Genomic DNA, 21435 nt, shown 5'->3' with positions numbered 1-21435 from the left:
TAAAGGTGAGATGATGAATCAGTGTTTGCTGGCAATCACTATGTGTGATTAAAGGGAATTATGCATCAGAGAACGCAAACCTCCCGTCGCCTTTTACAGCATTAATGGAGATTCTAAAGCTTAACTCTTCCCGTGCTCCTGTGCCTTTGATCTCCAAAAACTGGCGGCTCAGCGCAGATAGTCAGGAATAATCGCACACCTAAATGAGCTGGATATGCGTTTTCATGTGGATTATGAATGACTGCAGCTGTCCCTCACTTTTGTGCTCTGCAGAAAGAAATTCTGCTGTCGGACATCATTGTGTGCTCCGTTGCCTACATCCTAACCTTCGCCATCACCGCGAGTACCGTGTTTCTGTCTCTCAAGGTGGCTCAACTTGTTTTCTGCTTTTTACACTGCCTTCTACATTTGATCTTTACTTCTGGCACAATAATTTCATCTTATGTCTCTTTTATTATATACCCATGTGTGCAGCCCTTTGTGACCATAGTGCTGTATGCTCTGGCGGGGACTGTGGGGTTTGTAACCCACTACCTGATCCCCCAGCTCAGGAAGCATCACCCTTGGTTGTGGATCTCCCACCCAGTCCTCAAGACCAAGGAGTACTACCAGTTTGAACCCAGAGGTCAGTATCCCTACTGCATGTAGTTAATAATGAAGTATGTGCGTGCAAATAGCAAAACCATACAGTTAGCGTAACAGCAATCAGTCACTCGGTTATAAAAGTGGTGGTGCAAGTCCAGGCATGGCTTGAGCAGGCCAAAAGGAAAGGAAAAAAAAGAAACTTTGTTTAAAAATCAAAAGCAGATGACACTTTTTAGAATATTTTTGAGACGGGTGTAAAAAACTGCCATATCAAACATGGAGCTACTCGCTGTGATGACCTCTGCTGAATAAGAAAGAAGACAAAGGTAGCTTTTTGGTATTGTTTCGTGTTTTTTATTCTTTATTTTCAGTCAGTAGTTTGTGTTTACAAGAGAAATAACAGATCCAGTACTATGTCATATCGTTTGCTATACATGGGTTTTAAATGATGGCTCCTTGAGGCAACTGTTGTTATGATTTGGCACTATATGAATTAATTGAATTGAATTTATGGAGGGAATAAATGAAATGGTCTGCACTGCTACACCCTGCCTGCTTATACACAGTCACCCTGATTTTTCACGATGGTGGTGAAACCTAAAGTATGGCTGTGTCTGTTGGTTAGCCCACACTGAAACATCTACATAACTGCTGTATTGCTTTGCCGTTATGTTTTTGTGAAATGAGCCGGGGTGGATGGATTTTGCTGTAGCGCCACCAGCGGGTCAGACTCTAAACTTAAAATGTGTCCCCGCTAACTGTGCTCTGGAATCTTGTGATTTCTGCTCCGTTCATGGGTTTTTCAATTTTGTCATGTGTTGCAGAGGACGCGGTGCTTATGTGGTTTGAGCGCCTGTACGTGGGACTGCTGTGCTTTGAGAAATACGTGGTGTACCCCGCCATTGTGCTGAGCGCGCTCACTAATGATGGCTTTGCTCTCAGTCACCGCAAGAAGCTGGGAATCCAGTAAGTGGACCACAGAAAACATACAGCATCACATTTAAGATTCCACATTCTGGATTTTAATTATCATTATTTTCTAGTGTAACCTATGTTTTTGTAGCTACAGTTTACAGAGGTCACACGCAGGCATTCACCAAGTTGCTGTTTAGAAAAGAGCACAGCTTTTAGGAGTCACTGAATGCATGTGTATTATTGTGACCGGTTCAAAACATGGCTTTGCAGAACAGGCAGACAGTCGGCTGCAGATTTTTCAAATATAATAATAATATAATAATATAATATAATAATAATTTTCCTTTTGCTTATTAAAAGTCCAGTGGAATTTGAAAAATGGCAACAAATAATATTTGTTTGACAATTCCACCTAATTAAAATTGCAGATAGGAGACCAAGTAGCAGCTATAAAACAATGAATGACTAACACTGATGTTATTGAAGCTAATCTAATAATTCTCAATTGTGACTCTACAAAATGTGATGATACTTGCAGTAGTAGTAGTTGGTTTATTCAGTGGATGTGCCGAATGTGTTTTTATTACAATTATAGACCGGATCCAGAAGTATGCACTGGGAACTTCAGGGTTAACCCTGGGTTTGCTGGACTACAAAGGTGGTGGTTCACTTCTTACTGACCATGGTATATTGCCATGGTAACTTATGCTCCGAACCTAACCTCCTACTGACCAATTAATTCTCTGAAAAATCACATCAACTTTCGTGGGAGACCCCTTGGGATAGTAGGCGGGTCTAAAGTTTTAGTGTCTGATGCCTTTATGTTTCCGTGATGAGCTGCAATTATAAATCTAGATTCTTAGATGGAACTTGATTTTTTTCCCCTGTTGGCTGCAAACAGTTTTATAGGAATTTTATTGCTGTATGAGAATTAATTTACAGTCCAAATTGAAAGGACAAGGTCAAAACAACATCTTAACGATATAGCTGTAACAGTGAAAACTCTGTTAACTTACACATTCACCATTTTGGCTTGTGAACAGAATGGAAGCTTCTAGCTTAACTTCACCTAATTCCAAGGTGCATAGAGAAAAACAAATGCCTAAAGAAGTCACGTCTCCAGCGTCACTTGTATAAAGAACAGCATTTTGGCCTGTGCCCTTCATCCGGGTCAACATGCTGAAATGCATTGATCAGGTTTCCTCCATTCTGTTTTCAAGCATCACATTTTTCTGAGACACACTCATCATGGAACAACAGCATCACACCAACACCACCCAGTCCCTGACTACAAGCACTGATGATGGAGCTTCTGCTTTCTGTGGTTTTAAGAGTTACTAAGGACCACGGCACTCTTTGAACATGATGTCCACTATGAGACCTACAGAAGTTATTTATCTTCACACTTCATCACAGCCTTAAATAGTGTTCGTAAACGATAGCCATCGCCACACAATATCTCACTGAAGGTAAAAGCAAACATTTTTAAGAAGATGCTCTTGCATCTTGACACTTGACGAAGGAGTATACAAAGGGTTAACCCTATCCTTGGAGCAAAGATGGCCAAGGTTCAGCATTTACTTTATTTATACGGTAGATCTTTGATTGATCAGATTCTGCCAACATCAATCCTTTTATGTGACGTCCTGGGTTAACTGGTAAAATTTACAGTCAGCTTGGTGCGACTGCTTATCCACTTAGATAATGAAAAGATAGTACAGAGCCCATTAAGGAGGGGATTTAATCGTTTTTTTGTGCCCTTGTTTGTGCTTTCTTCAGCTGTGATGTTCTCCTGACGACAGTCGCTGGACTGAAACTCCTGCGCTCATCCTTCTGCAACCCCAGCTTCCAGTTTCTCACTCTGCTCTTTACACTCATTTTCTTTCACTTCGATTGTCCACGTGCCTCTGAGAGCTTCCTGCTGGACTTCTTCATCATGTCCATTGTGTTCCACAAGGTAAAAGAGCCACCGATGATTTCTGGAGGACCACATGAGAGAATGCAGGAGGTTATCTTACACGTATACAATACTTAGTGGGTATAGAAATAAGCACACATTTGTGATAAGCAGAAACAAGGTCACAAAGAAACTGTTATACACAACAGCTGAGACTTGAATGCTAACTGCTAATTTACTCATCAATTTTGCAAAGGGTAGTTACTCATAACAGAGAGTGCTAGTCATGCTCTGGTAAAGTCTGAGAAAATACAATAATCAAAATTAAATCTGCTGACAAACCTTTTGAAAGTGATTCTCAAAAATATAATAAAAATAGTAACTTCAAGCTGATTGAGAGCAACAAAAACATGTTTTTATTTGCGATTGAAAGGTGTGTTTTTGTGTGTTTTTATGTGCAGCCATTGACAGAAACCAAAGAAAGTGTGACTGAAATATGAAACCTTCAACAGACTTCCCTTTTGTGTTCTGTTAATATGTGCCTGTCGTGAACCTTGCAGAATAATTAGAGCGTATATGAAGCTAGGCAGTTAAATAAGGCTGTCGCTACTGTGCGGCTCTCAGAGGATTGACTGTGTGCATACCCTTTCTGTCCAGATGCGCGAGCTGCTGCTGAAACTCCATTTCATCCTGGTTTACATCGCTCCCTGGCAGATCGCCTGGGGCAGCGCTTTTCATGCCTTTGCTCAGCCATTTGCTGTGCCTCGTATCCTTTCTCTAAGACCTGCAAGTGTGTGAAAGTGTATCAGTGCCTGTTTTTTCTTTCCTTGACTGGCGTGTGTGTGCGTCTAGACTCAGCCATGCTGCTGCTCCAGACTCTGCTCACCACAGTTTTCTACACTCCACTCGCCCCCTTCCTGGGCAGTGCCATCTTCATTTCCTCTTATCCGAGGCCCATTAAGTTCTGGGAGAGAAACTACAAGTAAGGGCCTGATGAGGAAATTAAGTGAATGTGCCGTCAGTCTCTCAAATGGTCCAGATTAAGGAATTCTTGAAAATTAAAGAACAGGTCATTATTAGTGTAGCTCATGAAAATAAATAATATGTTTAGCTTTTACTAAAATAGCCTTTTTTTCCTCTGTGCTGCAGAGCTGTCGTTTCTAATTAAAACAAACTAATGAGGTAGACTTGTATTCTGTTGCATGGTCCTTTTTTTTACACGTTTGAATTGCACAGTCCAGCTACAAATGTGGCTAAAAATAGTCCTCATCAGTTAGAGTCATTTTAATTAAAAACTACAATACCCAGCTGTGTTAAAAAAATGATTTGCAGTTGTGAAAAAACAATTTTTCACATGTCTATGCAATTTTTTTGAAAAGCTTATTGTACCTCAGGGTTCAGTAGCTTATAGTACCACCTTTAGCAGCAATAACTTGAGGTATTTTCTGTATGACTTTGTCAGTCTTTCACGTTGCTGTGGAGGAATTTTGGCCCACTCTGTTAAAGTGCCCCCACAGCATTTCACTTTGGAACGCTACAGCACATGGCCTCACATTTGACTCCACAATACTTTGATATATAGAGGAGCACATGATCAACTCAGTGACTACAAGGTGTCCAGGCCCTATAGCTCATGTAGAAGTTGTCTTTGATTAGGCTTTTACGTGGTTAAATGGGCTTACGTGGTAGGATAAATACTGAGTCGTGACTTCCTTCTCCAGTTTGTAATTTGCACATCTGTTTTTTTATTTACTGAAGAAGCAATCAATCTTTGTCTTTTGAACTGAGCTCCCCTTCTGTCTCACACTTAGCTGCTTACACAATAAAGTGTCTTTGTTCCCTCTTACTTATTGATGTGAGAGACTGCACGCATTCAGCACCCTGAGAGCACGCCAGAAATACTCCCAGAGCTTTCATGTGCAAGCTTACCCCACGACTATATTTAGGTGACACTGTCAGTGTTAGACCTGAAACCTTGAAATCACTGACAGCATCACCTCAGCTGGAGTCAGTTGAAATAGGAAGTGTTTGCTCAAGTTGTCACAGTGAAGCTCAGATGAGCAGCAATGCAACATGACACAGAAAGTATAGCAGAACAGTCACAGCAGAGCAGGAATAAAGTGAAATAAAAGCATACAGTAGTTTTATAGTGAGACACTTCATACGGGATTGCATGATATATTTTATCAGCTTTTAACCTGATGTATAAGCACATACAGGAAAAACATTTGGTCAGTGTTGCACAGATATGCTTCTTTGTGTGTTCCTTGCAGCACAAAACGTATTGATAACTCCAACAGCAGGCTGGTGTCCCAGGTGGACAAGGAGACAGGTGAGCTTTAACTGGACTATCAAATCAGTTTAATTTATTTCATTCCCCCAACACAAAGAGCATCTTGTATTTTAGTATCAGATAAGGCAGCAAGCACATTTGATCTGTTTTTCTGGCTCTTCTTTTGCAGGTTGCGACGATAACAACCTAAACTCCATCTTTTATGAGTACCTGACTCGATCACTGCAGCATTCGCTTTGTGGTGACCTCATGCTGGGCCGATGGGGCAACTATAGCGCTGGGGACTGTTTCATCCTGGCTTCTGACTACCTCAACGCCCTGGTCCACCTCATAGAGATTGGCAATGGTTTGGTCACCTTCCAGCTGAGGGGTTTAGAGTTCAGAGGTAAAGTACAGCCATCCCATCGCGTCCATGGCAAAGGTATCTTATTGCTTTACTTATGACTCCATGTCTCTATCCCAGGGACGTACTGTCAGCAGCGCGAGGTGGAGGCCATCACAGAGGGCGTGGAGGAAGATGACGCATGCTGCTGCTGTGAGCCGGGCCACTTGCCTCACATGCTGTCATGCAACGCTGCTTTCAACCTGCGCTGGCTGGCTTGGGAAGTGATGGCCACCAAGTACCTGCTGGAGGGTTACAGCATCAGTGAGAACAATGCTGCCACCATGCTGCAAGTGTACGATCTTCGAAAGCTGCTCATCACCTACTACCTGAAGGTACATTTACACTCCAACCTGAAGCTTCCAGATTCACAGAGTATGTGCGTTTACAGGGCATCAAAACATTTCAAACTATATTGCTAAAAAAGTGTTTGCTCGCTTGCATTCACACGCACACGAACTTGAATGACATCCTGTTCTTAATCCAAAGGGTTTAATATGGTGTTGGCCCGCTCTTTGCAGCTGAAACAGCTTCAACTCTTCTGAGAAGGCTTTCCTCAAGATTTCGGAGTGTGTTTATGGGAATTTTTGAACATTCTTCAAATTCAAATTCAAATTCAAATTCAAATTTTATTTGTCACGTACACAGTCATACACAGTACGATATGTAGTGAAATGCTTGGACAACTGCTCGTGACCTAAAGAAAACAAAAAAAGGAAAAGGCTATGAATAAGATAGGAAATAAATATGAAAAATTAAAAAGGGTAAATTTAACTAGGAAGGAATAAAATATAAATTAAGGTTAAAAATGAAATAACTGTACAACACAAATTAGAATGAAGGGTAAATTTAACTGGGAAGAATAAGATAAAGATAAATATATAAATTAAAGTTGAAAATAAAATAACTGTACAACAAAATACACAATACACAATATAGAACTATATAAGAATGTATGAAGAAATCTAAATATAAATAAATATATACACAATAACAGCAGCTGTACAAGTATTAACCGGAAATGAAGAATATAGTGACCAGTGTTGTGCAAAACCAAAGTCCAGAAAGTCCAGTGTGTGTGTAAGAACCATATGTGTGGGTCAGTACTGTGTGGTGGTGTGATTGAGAGACCGTATCGCCTGCGGGAAGAAGCTCCTCCTCAGTCTCTCTGTGTTGGTCTTCAGGGAGCGGAATCGCTTTCCTGACCTCAGCAGAGAGAACAGTCTGTTGTTGGGATGGCTGAGGTCCTTCACGATCTTCCTGGCCTTGGTCCAGCACCGCCTGCTGTAGATTGAGTGCAGGTCAGGGAGCTCGGAGCGGATGGTGCGCTCAGCTGACCGCACAACCCTCTGTAGAGCTCGTCTGTCCTGCATGGTGCTGTTCCCGAACCAGGTTAAGATGTTTCCCGCCAGGATGCTCTCTATGGTGCACGAGTAAAAGTTCCTGAGCACCTTGGAGGGCAGTTGGAAGTCTCTCAAGCGTCTGAGGTGGTAGAGACGCTGTCGGGCCTTTTTCACCACGGTGTTGATGTGACAGGACCATGACAGGTCCTGCGTGATGTGAACTCCGAGGTATTTGAAGCTGTCCACTCTCTCCACTGGGCACTCGTTGATGACGGGGGTCTGGTAGTTCCTCTCCTGCTTAGTGCTGAAGTCCACTATCAGCTCCTTTGTCTTACTGACGTTTAGAAGGAGGTTGTTCCTCTGGCACCAGTTCTCCAGATTCCTAATCTCCTTCAGGTAGGCCGTCTCGTTGTTATCAGAGATCAGGCCCACAAATATGCTTCTTCCAGAAGCATATTTGTGAGGTTAGACACTGATGATGGACAAAAAGGCTCTGCTCGCTGACAGCAACATGTGACTGACCCCAGAGAAACCTGCAGTCACTGTTCTTACGTGGGAATTTGCTTTCCACTTAAGATCAGATTTTGTCATGTCAAATAAATTCAAATGAATCTCTGCTATTAAAGGGAACCCTGCACGGTTTAATAATGCATTCACCCCTGATGCATTCAGTCAGCCTCACTTCAGAGGCAGGCTGAAAATTGAACATTCAGCTCGTCTCAAAAGGCTCTTAAAGAGTTGCCTGCACAAAGGTTAAGCAGTTTAAATGACAAATTAATTAGCATCTTATGCATTAATCACCATTACAAATAGCAGCATGGCAATAAAGGACTCTAGACATCCTAAGCAATGCAGTACGTACAAGAGCACGTCTTCCTTTTGAGTGAGTATTAAGTTTTTACTTACTGACCCATTCTTTCTCAATCTCCTTTTCAGAGTATCATCTACTACTTGGTCCACTCTCCCAAACTGTCTACATGGCTCAAGGATGCCACCATTCAGGAGGCGCTGCAGTCCTACACCAAGTGGCACCACATTGAGCGCGACCCTCAGGTCTTTAGCGTGAAGATCGATGAGGACTATGTGCATTGCCTGCAGGGGGTGACGCGTGCCAGCTTCTGCAACGTTTACCTGGAGTGGATCCAGCACTGTGCTGGGAAAATGGAGACGGTACGTCCCTTTAACACTGTTCTATTAAACATCGTCTTGCGAGTTTCAGTTTACACTCTGCTGCAACTTAATGTGGTTATAGTCACGAGCCCAAATGCTTAAAATGCTGAAAGAAGAAGAAAAACTAGAATATATTTCAGATTTGAGAAGCTGGAAACAGTAATGTTTTACGTCTCCTTTAAGGAATTTTGTTTATTGTCATTCTGCTTTTACTTGTTTAGAAATCTGACATGAGTAAGAAAGAAAGCAAGAGTTGCACAGTGAAAATAAACTGCTGCAAATTGCCATATAGCACTCATAATGCTTGAATCTGTACTTACTTTTATCTCTGGCCCATATGCCATTGCCTTCATCCGTGTGTTTGTGCTTATATCCAGCCTGTGGACAGCGATGAAGACTCTCCTCTGGTCACTCTGTCTTATGCTCTCTCCGTCCTGGGGAGGAGATCCCTTGGCACTGCGTCACACAACATGTCCAACAGGTAAGCCTGTCTGACTCAAAAACAGCACACATACACTGCCTGGCCACAAAAATGGTCACCACCTGGATTTAACAAAGCGAACACATAAAAGCCCTCTGTTGCATAATTACTGCATTAATCAATATGTTTCAGCTGGCAGAGAAGACTTCATGCAGCAGTCTGACTCTCCCATCATCAATGAAAGAATTTGACTAAATAAATAAATAAATCCAACTGTGGTCAGAAATAAATGCTGTGACAGTTATAGGCTATCAAAGCTGAAGGCAGTCCAGTGAAATATTAGAGTGCGTGACTGGTTTGGCTGGCCTGCAAATCCCTCTGTGAAGTGAGCTGTGTGGAAATATTATTAAGGTCTTTATACAGCATAGGCTTATGCTCATCACTTTGAGCAAATATTTGGTAGCCCATTAGTCTTTCATAGAACTCGGTGTGAGCAAAGTGTTTATTTGTGCCTCCATTAGCTGAAGTTACACAAGAAAGGCAGAGGTGCCGTCATGTAACAGTAAGACGGTTACAACTGCTTAATGTGCTTCAGTTGTAAACATGTAGAAATGTTTGACTGTGTTTAAAATCTATTCAGGTGTGACTTTTCTATGGGAATATTATGAATTTTTAGTTGGTTTATTTGCTACTATGTGTCATTTCTTTAGCTGAAGGGTGTTTTAGGACACTGGAAAAGCACCGTCAACAGTGATGTTGTGGTAATTGTTAACAAATACTTTAACCTCCTAGGACCTGGTGTCCACATATGTGGACATCACATTTTGGGATGTCTAGACCACAATACTTAATTTTTCTCTACAAGGGCCTGATATCCACTTACGAGGACATTATACTGCCACTGTTCTATCAAAATTTGAAACAAATGTCCTCATATGTGGATCTCATTTTTCTCAAAAACAAAAATTAGGTAAAAAAAACAATCTGGTAATTCTTTGCTTTCACATTCATCAGGTCCTAATCAACCCAAATAGCAAAGAAAAATATAAAATGCATGCCATGAAAGAGTTCGGGTCTTAGGAGGTGAAATCATTCATTCCCTCAGCTATTAGATTACTTGCAGGGATCATTTAGATGAGTTTTTTCCGTGACTGTTCATTTTTAGGCATTTGTTCTTCTTTGTCTATTTATTTATTTTTAATACATTTATTTATTCTTTAAGAATCTGTTTTGCTTTGACCTCATTCTTTGCTGATCTCTACCTTGACAATGTGTATATACTATAGATTGTGTGTTTGACCATATATGTAGGTTTTGTGGGTAAGTTGCAAACAAGTTGCCCTTTCGGGACTGATAAAGTTATCTGAATCTGAATCTAAATTTAAAACCCTGTGTGTTGTTAGAGTGTCGACCTCTTCAGTCTGCTTCCTCTCCTTTGTGCACTTTGGCAGTAGATAAACTTGTTCCATTAAAATAAAATGAATGGAAACCAATGAAATTAAATGCTTATGGTAAATTGATCTTAAAACACAGTAAAAATGTTTCTGTTGCATTTGAGATTACATGCACAAATTATTGGAACGTCTGTCTCATGTTGTACATATTACCCGGTGCTAAACAGAAACGCCAGAAGGGGGAGCCAGTGGATAAATCTTTAAACATCCCCGTCATTCAAACATACCTCTGACTCTGCAGTGTTATTATGTCTTGTAATCTAATCTAAAATATGTTATTATAATCCATCCTTTATTTCTCTATCTTTGTGTTTCCTTTATCCCCCCCCCTCAAATCCCTCCCTTCCTCTTTAAAGTCTTGAATCATTTCTGTACGGTTTCAACACCCTGTTTAAAGGCGACTTCCGCATCGCCACTAAGGATGAGTGGGTTTTCACTGATCTCGACCTCCTCCAGAAGGTGGTGGCTCCTGCAGTCAGAATGAGCCTCAAATTGCATCAGGTAAAGCGAGAGCATGTAGCTTTTCAACCTTTAGTCTCAAACTGTACTGGAAATACACCTTATAGAGAAAACATTTCCTTCAACACTTCATGATGACCTTCCTGCTTTTGCAGGATCACTTTACCTGTCTGGAAGAGACCGAGGAGGCGTCTATCCTGTACGAAGCCATCACAAACTACCGCAGCAACCTCGTAATCTGCCACGAGAGCGATCCCGCTTGGCGTAAGGCTGTGCTGTCAAGCCGTGACACGCTGCTCACTCTGAGACACATGATTGATGATGGCACGGACGAGTACAAGATCATCATGCTGTACAAACGCCACCTCAGCTTCAAGGTCATCAAGGTAAAATACGTTTAATTTTCTGGCTGAATGACTAAACAGCTAAATGCTGTGTGCACAGTGTGACAGCATCCTGCCTACCTATGAGGAGAAGGTTGGTCTCAAAGGTTTGACAATAAACAAACCAACACTATCACTTTTCCAAATCTATGATAGAACATAATCGTGGCTTTTTTTGCTTTTTAATCTTAGTGTAAATAAATCACGCAAATTTGAATTTCTTCTGTTCAAACTCCTTTTGATTCTGGAGTTGCTGCTTTCCCTTCAGGATGTCAAACAGACTTTTGAAAATGCGCACATCTGGATAACATACACTCATCATCTCATGGTATTTCTGGGCTTTTAATGATTTCTTTGAGCTGTTTTTTTCCAGGGTGGAATGATTGTACAGCATACTTCTTTAATGACTTAAAAAAAAACAAGATTTGGAAGTATGAATTTATTTTGGATTTTCTCTAATCCACACAGGGTCAAAAGTATATATAAAGGCTCAAATATATGCAAACACTCAGTTAAATATTTTAATCAGTGGCGTTAAAAGTTCTTCAGCGTCGTTTAACTCGACTAGGCCAAAGCTTATTAACTTCACGTTGGTGATCATGGTTGACTACATATCTTAGTTTCTCTTTGCCAGCATAAAAAGGATTTGTTCAACAACACTCACTGGATTGACCAATACTCAGAAAAAATGGGAAGTCCAAGGAACTCAGTGAAGAAGGAGAATTGTAGATTTACACAAGTTGGGAAGGTCTCCAGATTCCAAGACTGTACAAGTACGGGTATCACTATTTTACCAAGATCTTGAAGAAGACCCAATCTGTCACCCTCAGATGAGAGAAAACGTGAATTTCAGGCAAATCCTAAGAACCACCGAGGCTCAAACTTGTCACTAAACTGCATGTAAATTGAGGGCACCGACCAACTCCTGCTCCAAAATCAGCACCTTCATGATTAACTGAAATTTACAGCTGTCCACATGGACAAGCCAAATATGTTCTGACAAAATGTTTTATGGTTAGAGAGAAATTCTGCTATTTGGCCACAACGACAAGGGATACGTTTGGAGGAGTAAAGGGGAAGCTTTCAAACCCAAGAACACTGTACCAGCTGCCAAGCATGGTGGTGGTAGCATCACGGTCTAGGGCTGTTTTGTTGCAATTTTTATGTCATCTCATGTCAACAGCTGGATGACTGAAACTTGGACACAATTTGTTGTCCCAACAGGACAAATATCCCAAATGCAAATCAAAACTCATTTTGGAACTGATAAAACAAGCTAACATTAATCTTCCCACAGCCCTGCCCTCAACCGTATTAAAAAATTGTGGACTACACTTCAAAGAAGGTCCTGTGCCAAGAAACTAACCAATGTAAATGAAGTCTACAAATTCTGCCAAGAAGAGTGGTCACATATCCAGAATTATTCCAGAGGCTGGTTGACATGGAGTTAGAAATCAGTATAATAGGTCAATTTGAAAGTTTACACCACTTAAAATAAGATGATGATTACAAAGGAACAGTTCATTCCCATGACCCTAAGGCCCAAGGCTGCCCAAATGTTACAAAATCCTCACACAAGCACCTTAAAACATGCTAATTATAAGGCCACAGCATTGTCATATTCACACATTGCTTTTTGTATAAAACAAACAAGATGTTCTCTGGATCTTCTCTCGTGTTTGGACTTTGTACTCCTGTATGATTGTTTCTATTTTTTCCGTACCTCTTCAGATCAATAAGGAGTGTGTGCGAGGCCTCTGGGCAGGACAGCAGCAGGAGTTGATATTTTTAAGGAACCGAAACCCGGAGCGAGGCAGCATCCAAAACTCAAAGCAAGCACTGAGGAACATGGTCAACTCTTCTTGTGACCAGCCACTCGGCTACCCCATGTGCGTGCCAAATTATTACACAGAAAAATCTTAATTTGCTTCAATAGAAGTATTTAGCCCACTCACATAGACGTTTTCTCTGTTTAACTTTCTTTCTTTTTGTGTTTTTTAGGTACGTGTCACCTCTGACAACTTCATACGCAGGAACACACGGTACACTACGCGGCATTGGAGGAGGGGCTTTAAGCCTGGATGCCATTCGTTCCTGGCTCTGCTCTAAATGGCTGCGGTCAGTACATTTTGTCCCACTTAAGTAGAAAGTGCAGTTTGTTATTCTTTTTTCATCCTTGCCTTCCAGGCTCAGCCTTTTCCAAATCTCTTCCTGTGACTGTGCTTCAAAATTAGTTGTTTTTTTTCACATGCTAAAGATAAACAGAAAACAGACTTTATTTAGTTCTCTCTGATGGGTAAGAAGATGATGCTGTAAGTTGAAGGTCATGGGTTCAGTCTGGTTGAACATGAGCCTCTGAGGAGTCTTGAATAACACACTCTTTATTTGGAATATTTGGAGGACAAAAACTTTCATATTTCTTCTAATCATCTAGTTGATTTCATCTCTGAAACTGGGACAAAATCATTTCAGGAGAGAAGATTTGAATCTCTGGACTAGCTAATTATCTGCTGCAAAGACCGCAGAAAGTAAGTTGTAGTAGTTTTCCGGCACACGGTGCATGGTCAGTGTGGCCCATCACATGCCCAGTGGACAGTTGCAGTTTGTGACGGTGCAATTGCTTCATGTGCATCAGTTGCAGATGTTATGGATTTTCCTCTTGATATAGTATGCATTGAAATTCACTGACAAATGCCTCTAAGTCTCAGCAGCTCTTTTTACCATCATTTTGTCTTTTGCTTTAGTTTGACCATTGTTTTGATGCACTGTTTACTTACTCGTTGTTTGAAATCGTCTCCTTATTCTGTGTTTTCAAAGACTGTATTTTTATTTGCCTTGATAACCCTTTAGTTTGCCACAGAAGCTGCCTGCCTTTCAAAGAGGTGAATAAGAACAGAGATGAGTACAAAAGTATTGTGGTTACTCCTAATAAGTATATATTCTCTGTTTTTCTCCAGGCGATTTCTAAAATGCATCATCTACTTAATAGCATTTTGTAAGTCACAAAGATTACATATCAGAAATCTGATATATATCTATATATATTTCTGAGCTGTTACAGAAGGCCTTATGTCTCCGGGACAAAAGAGGAAAAAGTTGGGATAAAGCAGTTTATGCCAGCTTCCTAATGCTCTTATTCAGCTGGTTGCATTTAGTATAAATCACTCTGGATAAGATGCAAACTGCAGTGTAATGCTCTGGCTGCCTGCTTAGTGGGAGCCTTGCCTGCTCTGTGGATTTACAGATATTGACTTGGAGGTAGTCAGTGCTGCGAAGAGGCTTCTCTGCCAACTTGATGTAGTTTTAAATACATGTACAGGGACAGTGCGAGTGCATGTTTGAGAGAAATAGACAGCTGGATTACAGAGTAAGCGGGAAGCTGAAAGCTTTAACTCTCTGCTTTGCTATGCAGAAACCTCCTTCTCTTGGCTCTCTCTTCCTTCAGCCCCAGTTTCATCCTGCCTTTTGTTTCTCTCTCCATCATTTACACAATACCTTCGGTAGAGCTTATCGTACAGGCGCTGCATTAACCTCTGCAGGTCAGCTAATGGTGTGTGTCTTTGTAACTGCGCAGTTCGCCCTTAAGCTTCTTGGGGCAGAGTTTTGCTTTCAGATTAGATTAGTTTGTTAAGCCTGTTTCATCCGCCTTGACTGAAAGGTGTTGTCTTAATTCGACTAAGTAGAAAAGGAGATAAGGAGATGGATCAAGCCTCCCCAGCCAGAACACATTTAACTAATTTACGAGGAACACCACCACCACCACATATGTTAGCACAGTTACGTAACATCTCTGAGTGTGTGTGTGTGTGTGTGTGGTTTAAGCAGTGCTGATAGTTAAGGCTCTGTAAATTTTTGAACGTCCCCCTTGCCTGTGTGCATCCCTTGCACTGATGTGGACATGAATAAATAAATCAGAGCTGTGTGCTTGTGTTCTGCAGGGTGCGTAAGGACAACCTGACCAGCTGTAACAGCGGCATGAATATGGAGGATGTGGACTGCGGTGCCGGTGGGTCGTCATCGTTGAGCCACAACCGCCCATCCTCTGTCACATCCAACAGCCTGAGCCAGCACAGAGCCAGGACGGCACACAGCCACAGACACCGCAACGCTGGTACAAATTCTTCTACTACAATCTCGATGTAAACCTAATAATGCTTGGGTTTTGTTTGTTTTTAATCACACGAACCAAAGTCAAGCTATGTAACTTTTCAAATCTAAGCCCCACCCTAAATGATAGTCTGTCACATTGCCTACCCTCTGACCCTGCTTTATAAAATAATATGTAGTTTTATATTATATTTGAAACAAGCAAAGGGAATATAAACCTATCAGAAAAGTGTTTACTAGCATCAAAGATGAATTACGCAATAGGGTCATTTTCCTATAGTTCTATACAATCAGACTAAATTTTCACTGGGAGAGGTTTTCCCACTGCAGGAAAGACTACTCTGTGCAATCACATGAAAAACTAAGTACACTTGCACTGCTTCCAGTAGCGTTAAGGTCGTACTGAGTAGATCCAGGTGCTGTTAATCAAATGCATTTGATTAATTGATCATCAACAAGTGTGGCTGCCTCTATGAAAGCAGATGTTTTGGCAGTTTGATGGTCTGGAGCCTTCAGGTGTGTGTTAACACAACGCCACGATCTTCGAGGAGTGAATGACGAGTGAACATCTCAGACTCTACAGGCTCCACTTACCATGTTAAATGTTAAGGTTAATGACAGTATGATTAGAAAAAGACTGGCAGCACAGCTTAAGTTTGCAAAGTTGCATCTGAACAAACCACAAGACTTCCAGAACAATGTCCTGTAGAGAGACAAGGACAAAGTGGAGATGTTTGGTCATAATCGAAACCACCATGTTTTGCAAAAACTAAACACAGCATATTAGAACGTACACCTCATAACAACTGTTAACCACGGTGGCGAAGAGGTAATGATTTTGGTGTGTTTTGTAGCCACAGCGCCTGGGAACCTTGCGGTTTTTGAGTCCATTATGAATTCTTTTGTGTGTCAAAGTACTCTGGAATCAAATATGAGGCTTTTTATCCAATAGCTATGACTTGAAAGAAATTAGGTTTTTCCACAAAACAACGATCCTAAGCACAGCAGAAAAACTCCAACAGAATGCCCGAAAAAGAAAAGAATTAAGGAAAATGGGACAAAGTCCAGACTACAACCCAACTGTGTGGGACAAAAATGAATCTCTGGAAACCTCAATAACCCGAGGCAATGTTGTAAAGAAGAGTGGGACAAAACTGTTCCACAATTATGTGAGAAACCGATAAAGTCACTCATGCAGCAGAAGGTGTTTCTACAAGCATGGGATTAACTCAGTTTTTCGCATGTAACTAATGACCAGGCTGCTTACTTATGAGGTAAAAATAAGGTCAACTTTTGAACTCTAAAGCACAATTTACACACAGTATAAAAAAAAAAAACTTCAGTAAGGGTTTGAGCTGTCACTTGAGAAAGTGTCATAGTGCCATATACAAAGGAAATCAGTTTCAACTTGAGAAAAATAATTTTCGATACTCACAAAGCAGGAGATGGATATACAAAGTTGTCACTTTTTTCCAAGTGTAAAGAAGAGGATTGAAAAGTATCATCAAGAAACACAAAGAGAGCCACACAGTACAGAACAAGCCTGGCAGAGATAGGAGGCAAAAGATTTTAAATTCTCTGGAAATAAAACTACTGAGAGATGTGTGTAAAGACGCCAAAACAACTGCCAAGACATTAGTAAATGACTTAGACCGGCTGGGAATTGTAGTCTCGATGGAGACCTGCACAGGTATGTACTCGGTGCAAGAAAATCTTGATTTCTTCAAAAGAGAAGCTTTCACTAAGAACAACCTGGACAAAGATCAAGCATTTTAGAAATGCGCCCTTTGGTCAGATGAGACAAAACTAGAGGTCTTTGGCCACAGAGATGCTGCTCATGTTTGGAAAACATGTTTGGAAGGAAGAGGCGTACAATCCAACAAATAACATCCCCACAGTGAAACATGGTGGGAGTATCATGCTGTAGAGATGCTTCAGTGCATCTGGAGCTGGGACTCTCACCAACCTGGAAGGAATCGTGAAAAAAGACAATTTTCTTTGGAACAAAATCTCAACCAGTGAGCAGCAAAACTGCTCTGTGTCATCGCTTGGTCTTCCAACAACCCAAAACATGTGTTTGAGTTGAAATTTTCACTGGCTATAGTTTTAGATGGTTTTAGTTCAACTCTGAAAGTTATTTACCCAATTTACTTATGTTAACATTATAACAACTTTGATCACCACATCACTGCAATGCTTTTGCTAAACTCTTTTAAAATGAAAAATGAAAGTCTTCATTTAACATCTTGTTGTTTTTTTTATGGTGGTGTCCAAATACGTAGATGTACCAGTGTTTTTATTTTTTAAGAGACCACAGAGAGCCACATAGCTAAACTAAAATCCTGAAGTCAAATATAACGTGCTTTTTAAATTGTACATTAGGTTATTAAATCTTGCGTTTCATTACAAATGTTCACGTTTTTAATTCTACAGCCAGGAGAGAGTACCGCAGTCGATCAGTGCAGCCCCAGAGTCAGCGCCCCCCTGTCAGCAGCCAGTCTGGCCCAATCCTGGACTCGGGCTCCAATAACGGGATTGTCCAGCGTCTGTCTAACAGTCAGCTGTCCTTTAACACCTCCATAGCTTCTATATTCTCCCAGGTATACGCACACATTGTAAAAAGCTTACTTTTCTCGGTTGCAGCTGCTTTTGTGCTCCCTTACTAAGAGTGTAAAGAGGATTTTTGTCTGTCTCCAGGTCCCTCGTCTCTCAGGAGCAGGTGGCATCAGCGCGCAGCTTCAGGCAGCGCAGCATCAGCAGCGCTCCAGTCAGGTAGGAACTGTACACTCCTAATGCAGCATGCCTAAACACATGGCCGACAGATGGAAGATCTGAAAACTGAGATTCTTGATGTTCCTATAAATCACCTTAGTGTTTACTGTATGACATTATAACAGAACTGCAATATCTCCGTTCCTTGTGGTGCCAGGTCTCCTCATCTTCATCCACACTCAGCTTGCTGTTTGGGAAGCGTAGCTTCTCCAGCGGCCTGGTTATCTCCGGGTTGTCCGCTGCTGAAGGGGGCAACACCACCGATACACAGTCATCCTCCAGTGTCAACATTGCCATCGGGCCCTCACATAGGTCCAGCAGCAGAGCCACACAGGTGGGTGGGGAAAAGAGCACTGTCTGAATTCTGCACCCACTTAAGACTGTTTCCACAACACAGCTTAGACTAGGTAGGCAGCAGTTAGATGTACACATATACAGAAAAACAAGTGCACACTTTTTCCTAGTTTGACTTGCTTGTCTTGCTTTTGTAGAGGTTTTAAATACTAAGGGAAAAGTTCAACATCTTGAGGAGCTTGTTTGCAGTTTTTGCCAATAGATAAGAGACTGATATTTCTCTCACATCCAGTGTCTGTCTAAAAGCACAGCTCATTTTTATTGTTTGAGAAGATTCAATTGGATTTACAATTTTAATATTAGACAAAGAAAAATCAGAGTAAATACGACATGCAGTTTTTGAATGATGATTTCATATAGTAAAGGGAAAGAAAACCCTACCTGGCCCTGTGTGAAAAAGTAATTGATTTTTTGAGCCATTCAGAGGTGAACTTGCTGCTGCATAATCCAAATATATTTGAGATTCAAGGACAACCTGAGCAAAATTCATGGTTGTATCAATCACAGTAAATAGTCCCAGTCCTGAAGCAGCCCCATACCCTCACAGAACTGTCACCATGTTTGACTGTTGGTATCATGTTAATTTTATAAAATGTTGTTGGTTTTATTCCAGACGTAATGGGACTCAAACCTTCCAAAAAACTACATTTTTTGTCGCGTCTGTCCACAGAATAGTTTCTCTTTTTAAGGATGTTTTAGGGCAAATGTGAGATGAGCCTTTTTGGTCAGCTGTGGTTTTGTCCTTGGACGTTTTCCAAGGCCAGTCTCTTGCTTTTTTGTTGAATCACAAACACTGACCTTAACTGTAGTAAGTGAGGCCTGGAGTTCTTTAGATGTTGGTCTGAGTTTTTTTGTGAACTTCTAGAATAGAATATAGAATAATTATGGTAGGCCGGCCACTCCTGGGAATGTTCACCATTGTTCCATGTTTTCACCATTTGTGGAAAATGGTTCTGTGGTTTGCTGAAGTCCCAAAGCCTTAGAAATGCTATTCTAAGCTTTTCAGATTTATAGATGTCAATGACTTTGTTTCTCATCTATAGTTGAGTTTCTTTAGATCGTGGCATGATTTGTTACTTTTTGAGACTTTTTAATCTACATCACTTTGTCAGACACGTTCTATTTAAGTGATTTGTTAAAAATTCAGCAGGTCTGGCAGTAATCGGGCCTGGGTGTTGCTAGTGAAATGGAACTCAGCTTCCACTCAAGGGGGTAATTTTTAAAAATGGTTGATTGATAATGAAATCATTATTTAAAAATTGCATTTTGTATGACTTTGTCTAATAGTAAAATTAGTTTGATGGTCTGAAACAACAGTGTGAAAATATGCACAAAACTAATGCATCAGGAAGGGGGGCGGCGTATATTTATTCACAGTCCCGTATTCTGCTTTTCCTTATTTTCTGCCATGTATTCACTGTTATTCAGGTGGATGCTCATATTAAAGATAACCAGGGTTTCAAATAAGGATGTCAGTGGATTTACAAGGAGTCTCTGTGAGCCAAATGTTCAGGCTTCAGGCTGCTCTAAACCTACCGATCAATCTGTGGAAGCCTGTTTCAGCAGCTGGAAAAACAATTGCTTTAAGATTCAGAAGTCAACATTTCAGGTTATTATCTCCAAATTTAGACTTGCCAACTGAAACTTCAGAGAAAAGAATTTTAAATTTAAGTTATTAAGTCTAAATTTTAACATAACCCCAAATTTTGTGCATGGCAAAAAATGTTTGTGTGGGGTTTTTTTTTTCCCAGTGGAGAGAGTCCCATATTTTTACTGTTTGAAGTTTTGAAAAAAGTTGAAGAAGTGAGACTCATTTCGGTTGTTTTGTACTCCTGGAGCCCAAATTGTGAAGTCAAGAATTAAAATAGAGGAAAAAAACAAAGTGAAAATCAGATTTTTACTCTCATGCATCATTTGACACTTTTGAGTGGTACGATCAGAGTTGCCGTCTGATATTCTTGTTGTGTTCGAACATGCTAGTTGCTTTATACAAACAGCGAATGCTCTCCTGTGCCTGAAACCGGCCTCCTCTCTCTTCCTTTCTTCCTCAGTGGACATCAGAGCCATATGAGAGTATAGACGCGAGCAATTCCAACGCTGCAGTCACGGTGAAAGACGACACACAGTTAAGCGAGCAGGGCTGCAGCCAGGGATTAGACAAGACCCAGGAGGATTCAACATCTGCCTCAACAGTTCCAGACCCAACTGATCAAAAGACTGTCTGAGAGAGAAAACACATCTGTGACAGTGCCCATACTCATGCCCACATACAGACAGGACTGTATGAAGAGTTATACACACATAAATAAAGAAGATTGTATGAGAGAGCACCCATGCACACAAACCTGCCTCCTCTGTCCTCAGCATGTGGTCTCACCCTGTTGTCTGAATGTAAAGTCTGAAAACACAGTCTTTGATGCAGAGGATAAAAATAAAGACATTTTTAAACGACGTGGCCTCTTTCTGTGGTTAACAGGTCTCATTTAAATCTGGGTGTCAGAAGGAAATATTTATTTTTGGAAGTATAGTTTATCAAAATGCCACAGGTTAATTATATAGTCTTACTCAGAGATGCCAAAACTCCCCCGTGTATTAGGTTGTTTAAACATTTTACTTTAAATGATCATGAATTGTTTCAAAAAAGCAACTACATTATGTCTGAGTCCAACATGTGATTACTAGCCTTTTGGCCTTTAGTCAGATGATCTCCCCGAAAACTCTGTTAAACACTATTTGACTTCATGCGTAATCCATTTAAAAAATAATGTATGCCTCGTTTTGAGCGGGGTATGGATTTGAAACCTGAAAAGGACTTTCCAGTTCTCAGCTGAATGGTTGGTTTGTAAGTTAAGAGTAGCCTGCAAAGAAACATAACACAACATAGGATTAAACAGCCCTTA

General features: G+C 40.8%; 1 protein-coding gene across 2 annotated transcripts in view; it reads left to right on the top strand.

Annotated features, from left to right (window-relative positions):
- pcnx2 (pecanex 2) overlaps positions 1-20986 on the top strand; it is a 39918-nt gene extending 18932 nt beyond the window's left edge. For both annotated transcript variants that reach the window (XM_080287958.1, XM_026189609.2), the window contains exons 21-40: positions 274-366; positions 475-625; positions 1410-1551; positions 3280-3457; positions 4055-4163; positions 4250-4379; positions 5671-5729; positions 5860-6075; positions 6154-6407; positions 8352-8585; positions 8963-9066; positions 10817-10961; positions 11075-11305; positions 13034-13191; positions 13304-13420; positions 15241-15413; positions 17843-18009; positions 18107-18181; positions 18339-18515; positions 20587-20986. In XM_080287958.1, coding sequence (XP_080144084.1) covers positions 274-366; positions 475-625; positions 1410-1551; positions 3280-3457; positions 4055-4163; positions 4250-4379; positions 5671-5729; positions 5860-6075; positions 6154-6407; positions 8352-8585; positions 8963-9066; positions 10817-10961; positions 11075-11305; positions 13034-13191; positions 13304-13420; positions 15241-15413; positions 17843-18009; positions 18107-18181; positions 18339-18515; positions 20587-20760 — 3087 coding nt within the window. In that variant the 3' untranslated portion in view covers positions 20761-20986. The remainder of the gene's footprint in view (positions 1-273; positions 367-474; positions 626-1409; positions 1552-3279; positions 3458-4054; positions 4164-4249; positions 4380-5670; positions 5730-5859; positions 6076-6153; positions 6408-8351; positions 8586-8962; positions 9067-10816; positions 10962-11074; positions 11306-13033; positions 13192-13303; positions 13421-15240; positions 15414-17842; positions 18010-18106; positions 18182-18338; positions 18516-20586) is intronic.
- The last annotated feature ends 449 nt before the right edge of the window (positions 20987-21435 follow it).

This window comes from Astatotilapia calliptera, chromosome 13 (genome assembly GCF_964374335.1).
Source record: "Astatotilapia calliptera chromosome 13, fAstCal68.1, whole genome shotgun sequence".
NCBI classification, from domain to species: Eukaryota; Metazoa; Chordata; class Actinopteri; order Cichliformes; family Cichlidae; genus Astatotilapia; species Astatotilapia calliptera.
The sequence above is the reverse complement of the archived record's forward strand: the minus strand, read 5'-3'. Positions and strand labels throughout refer to the sequence as shown.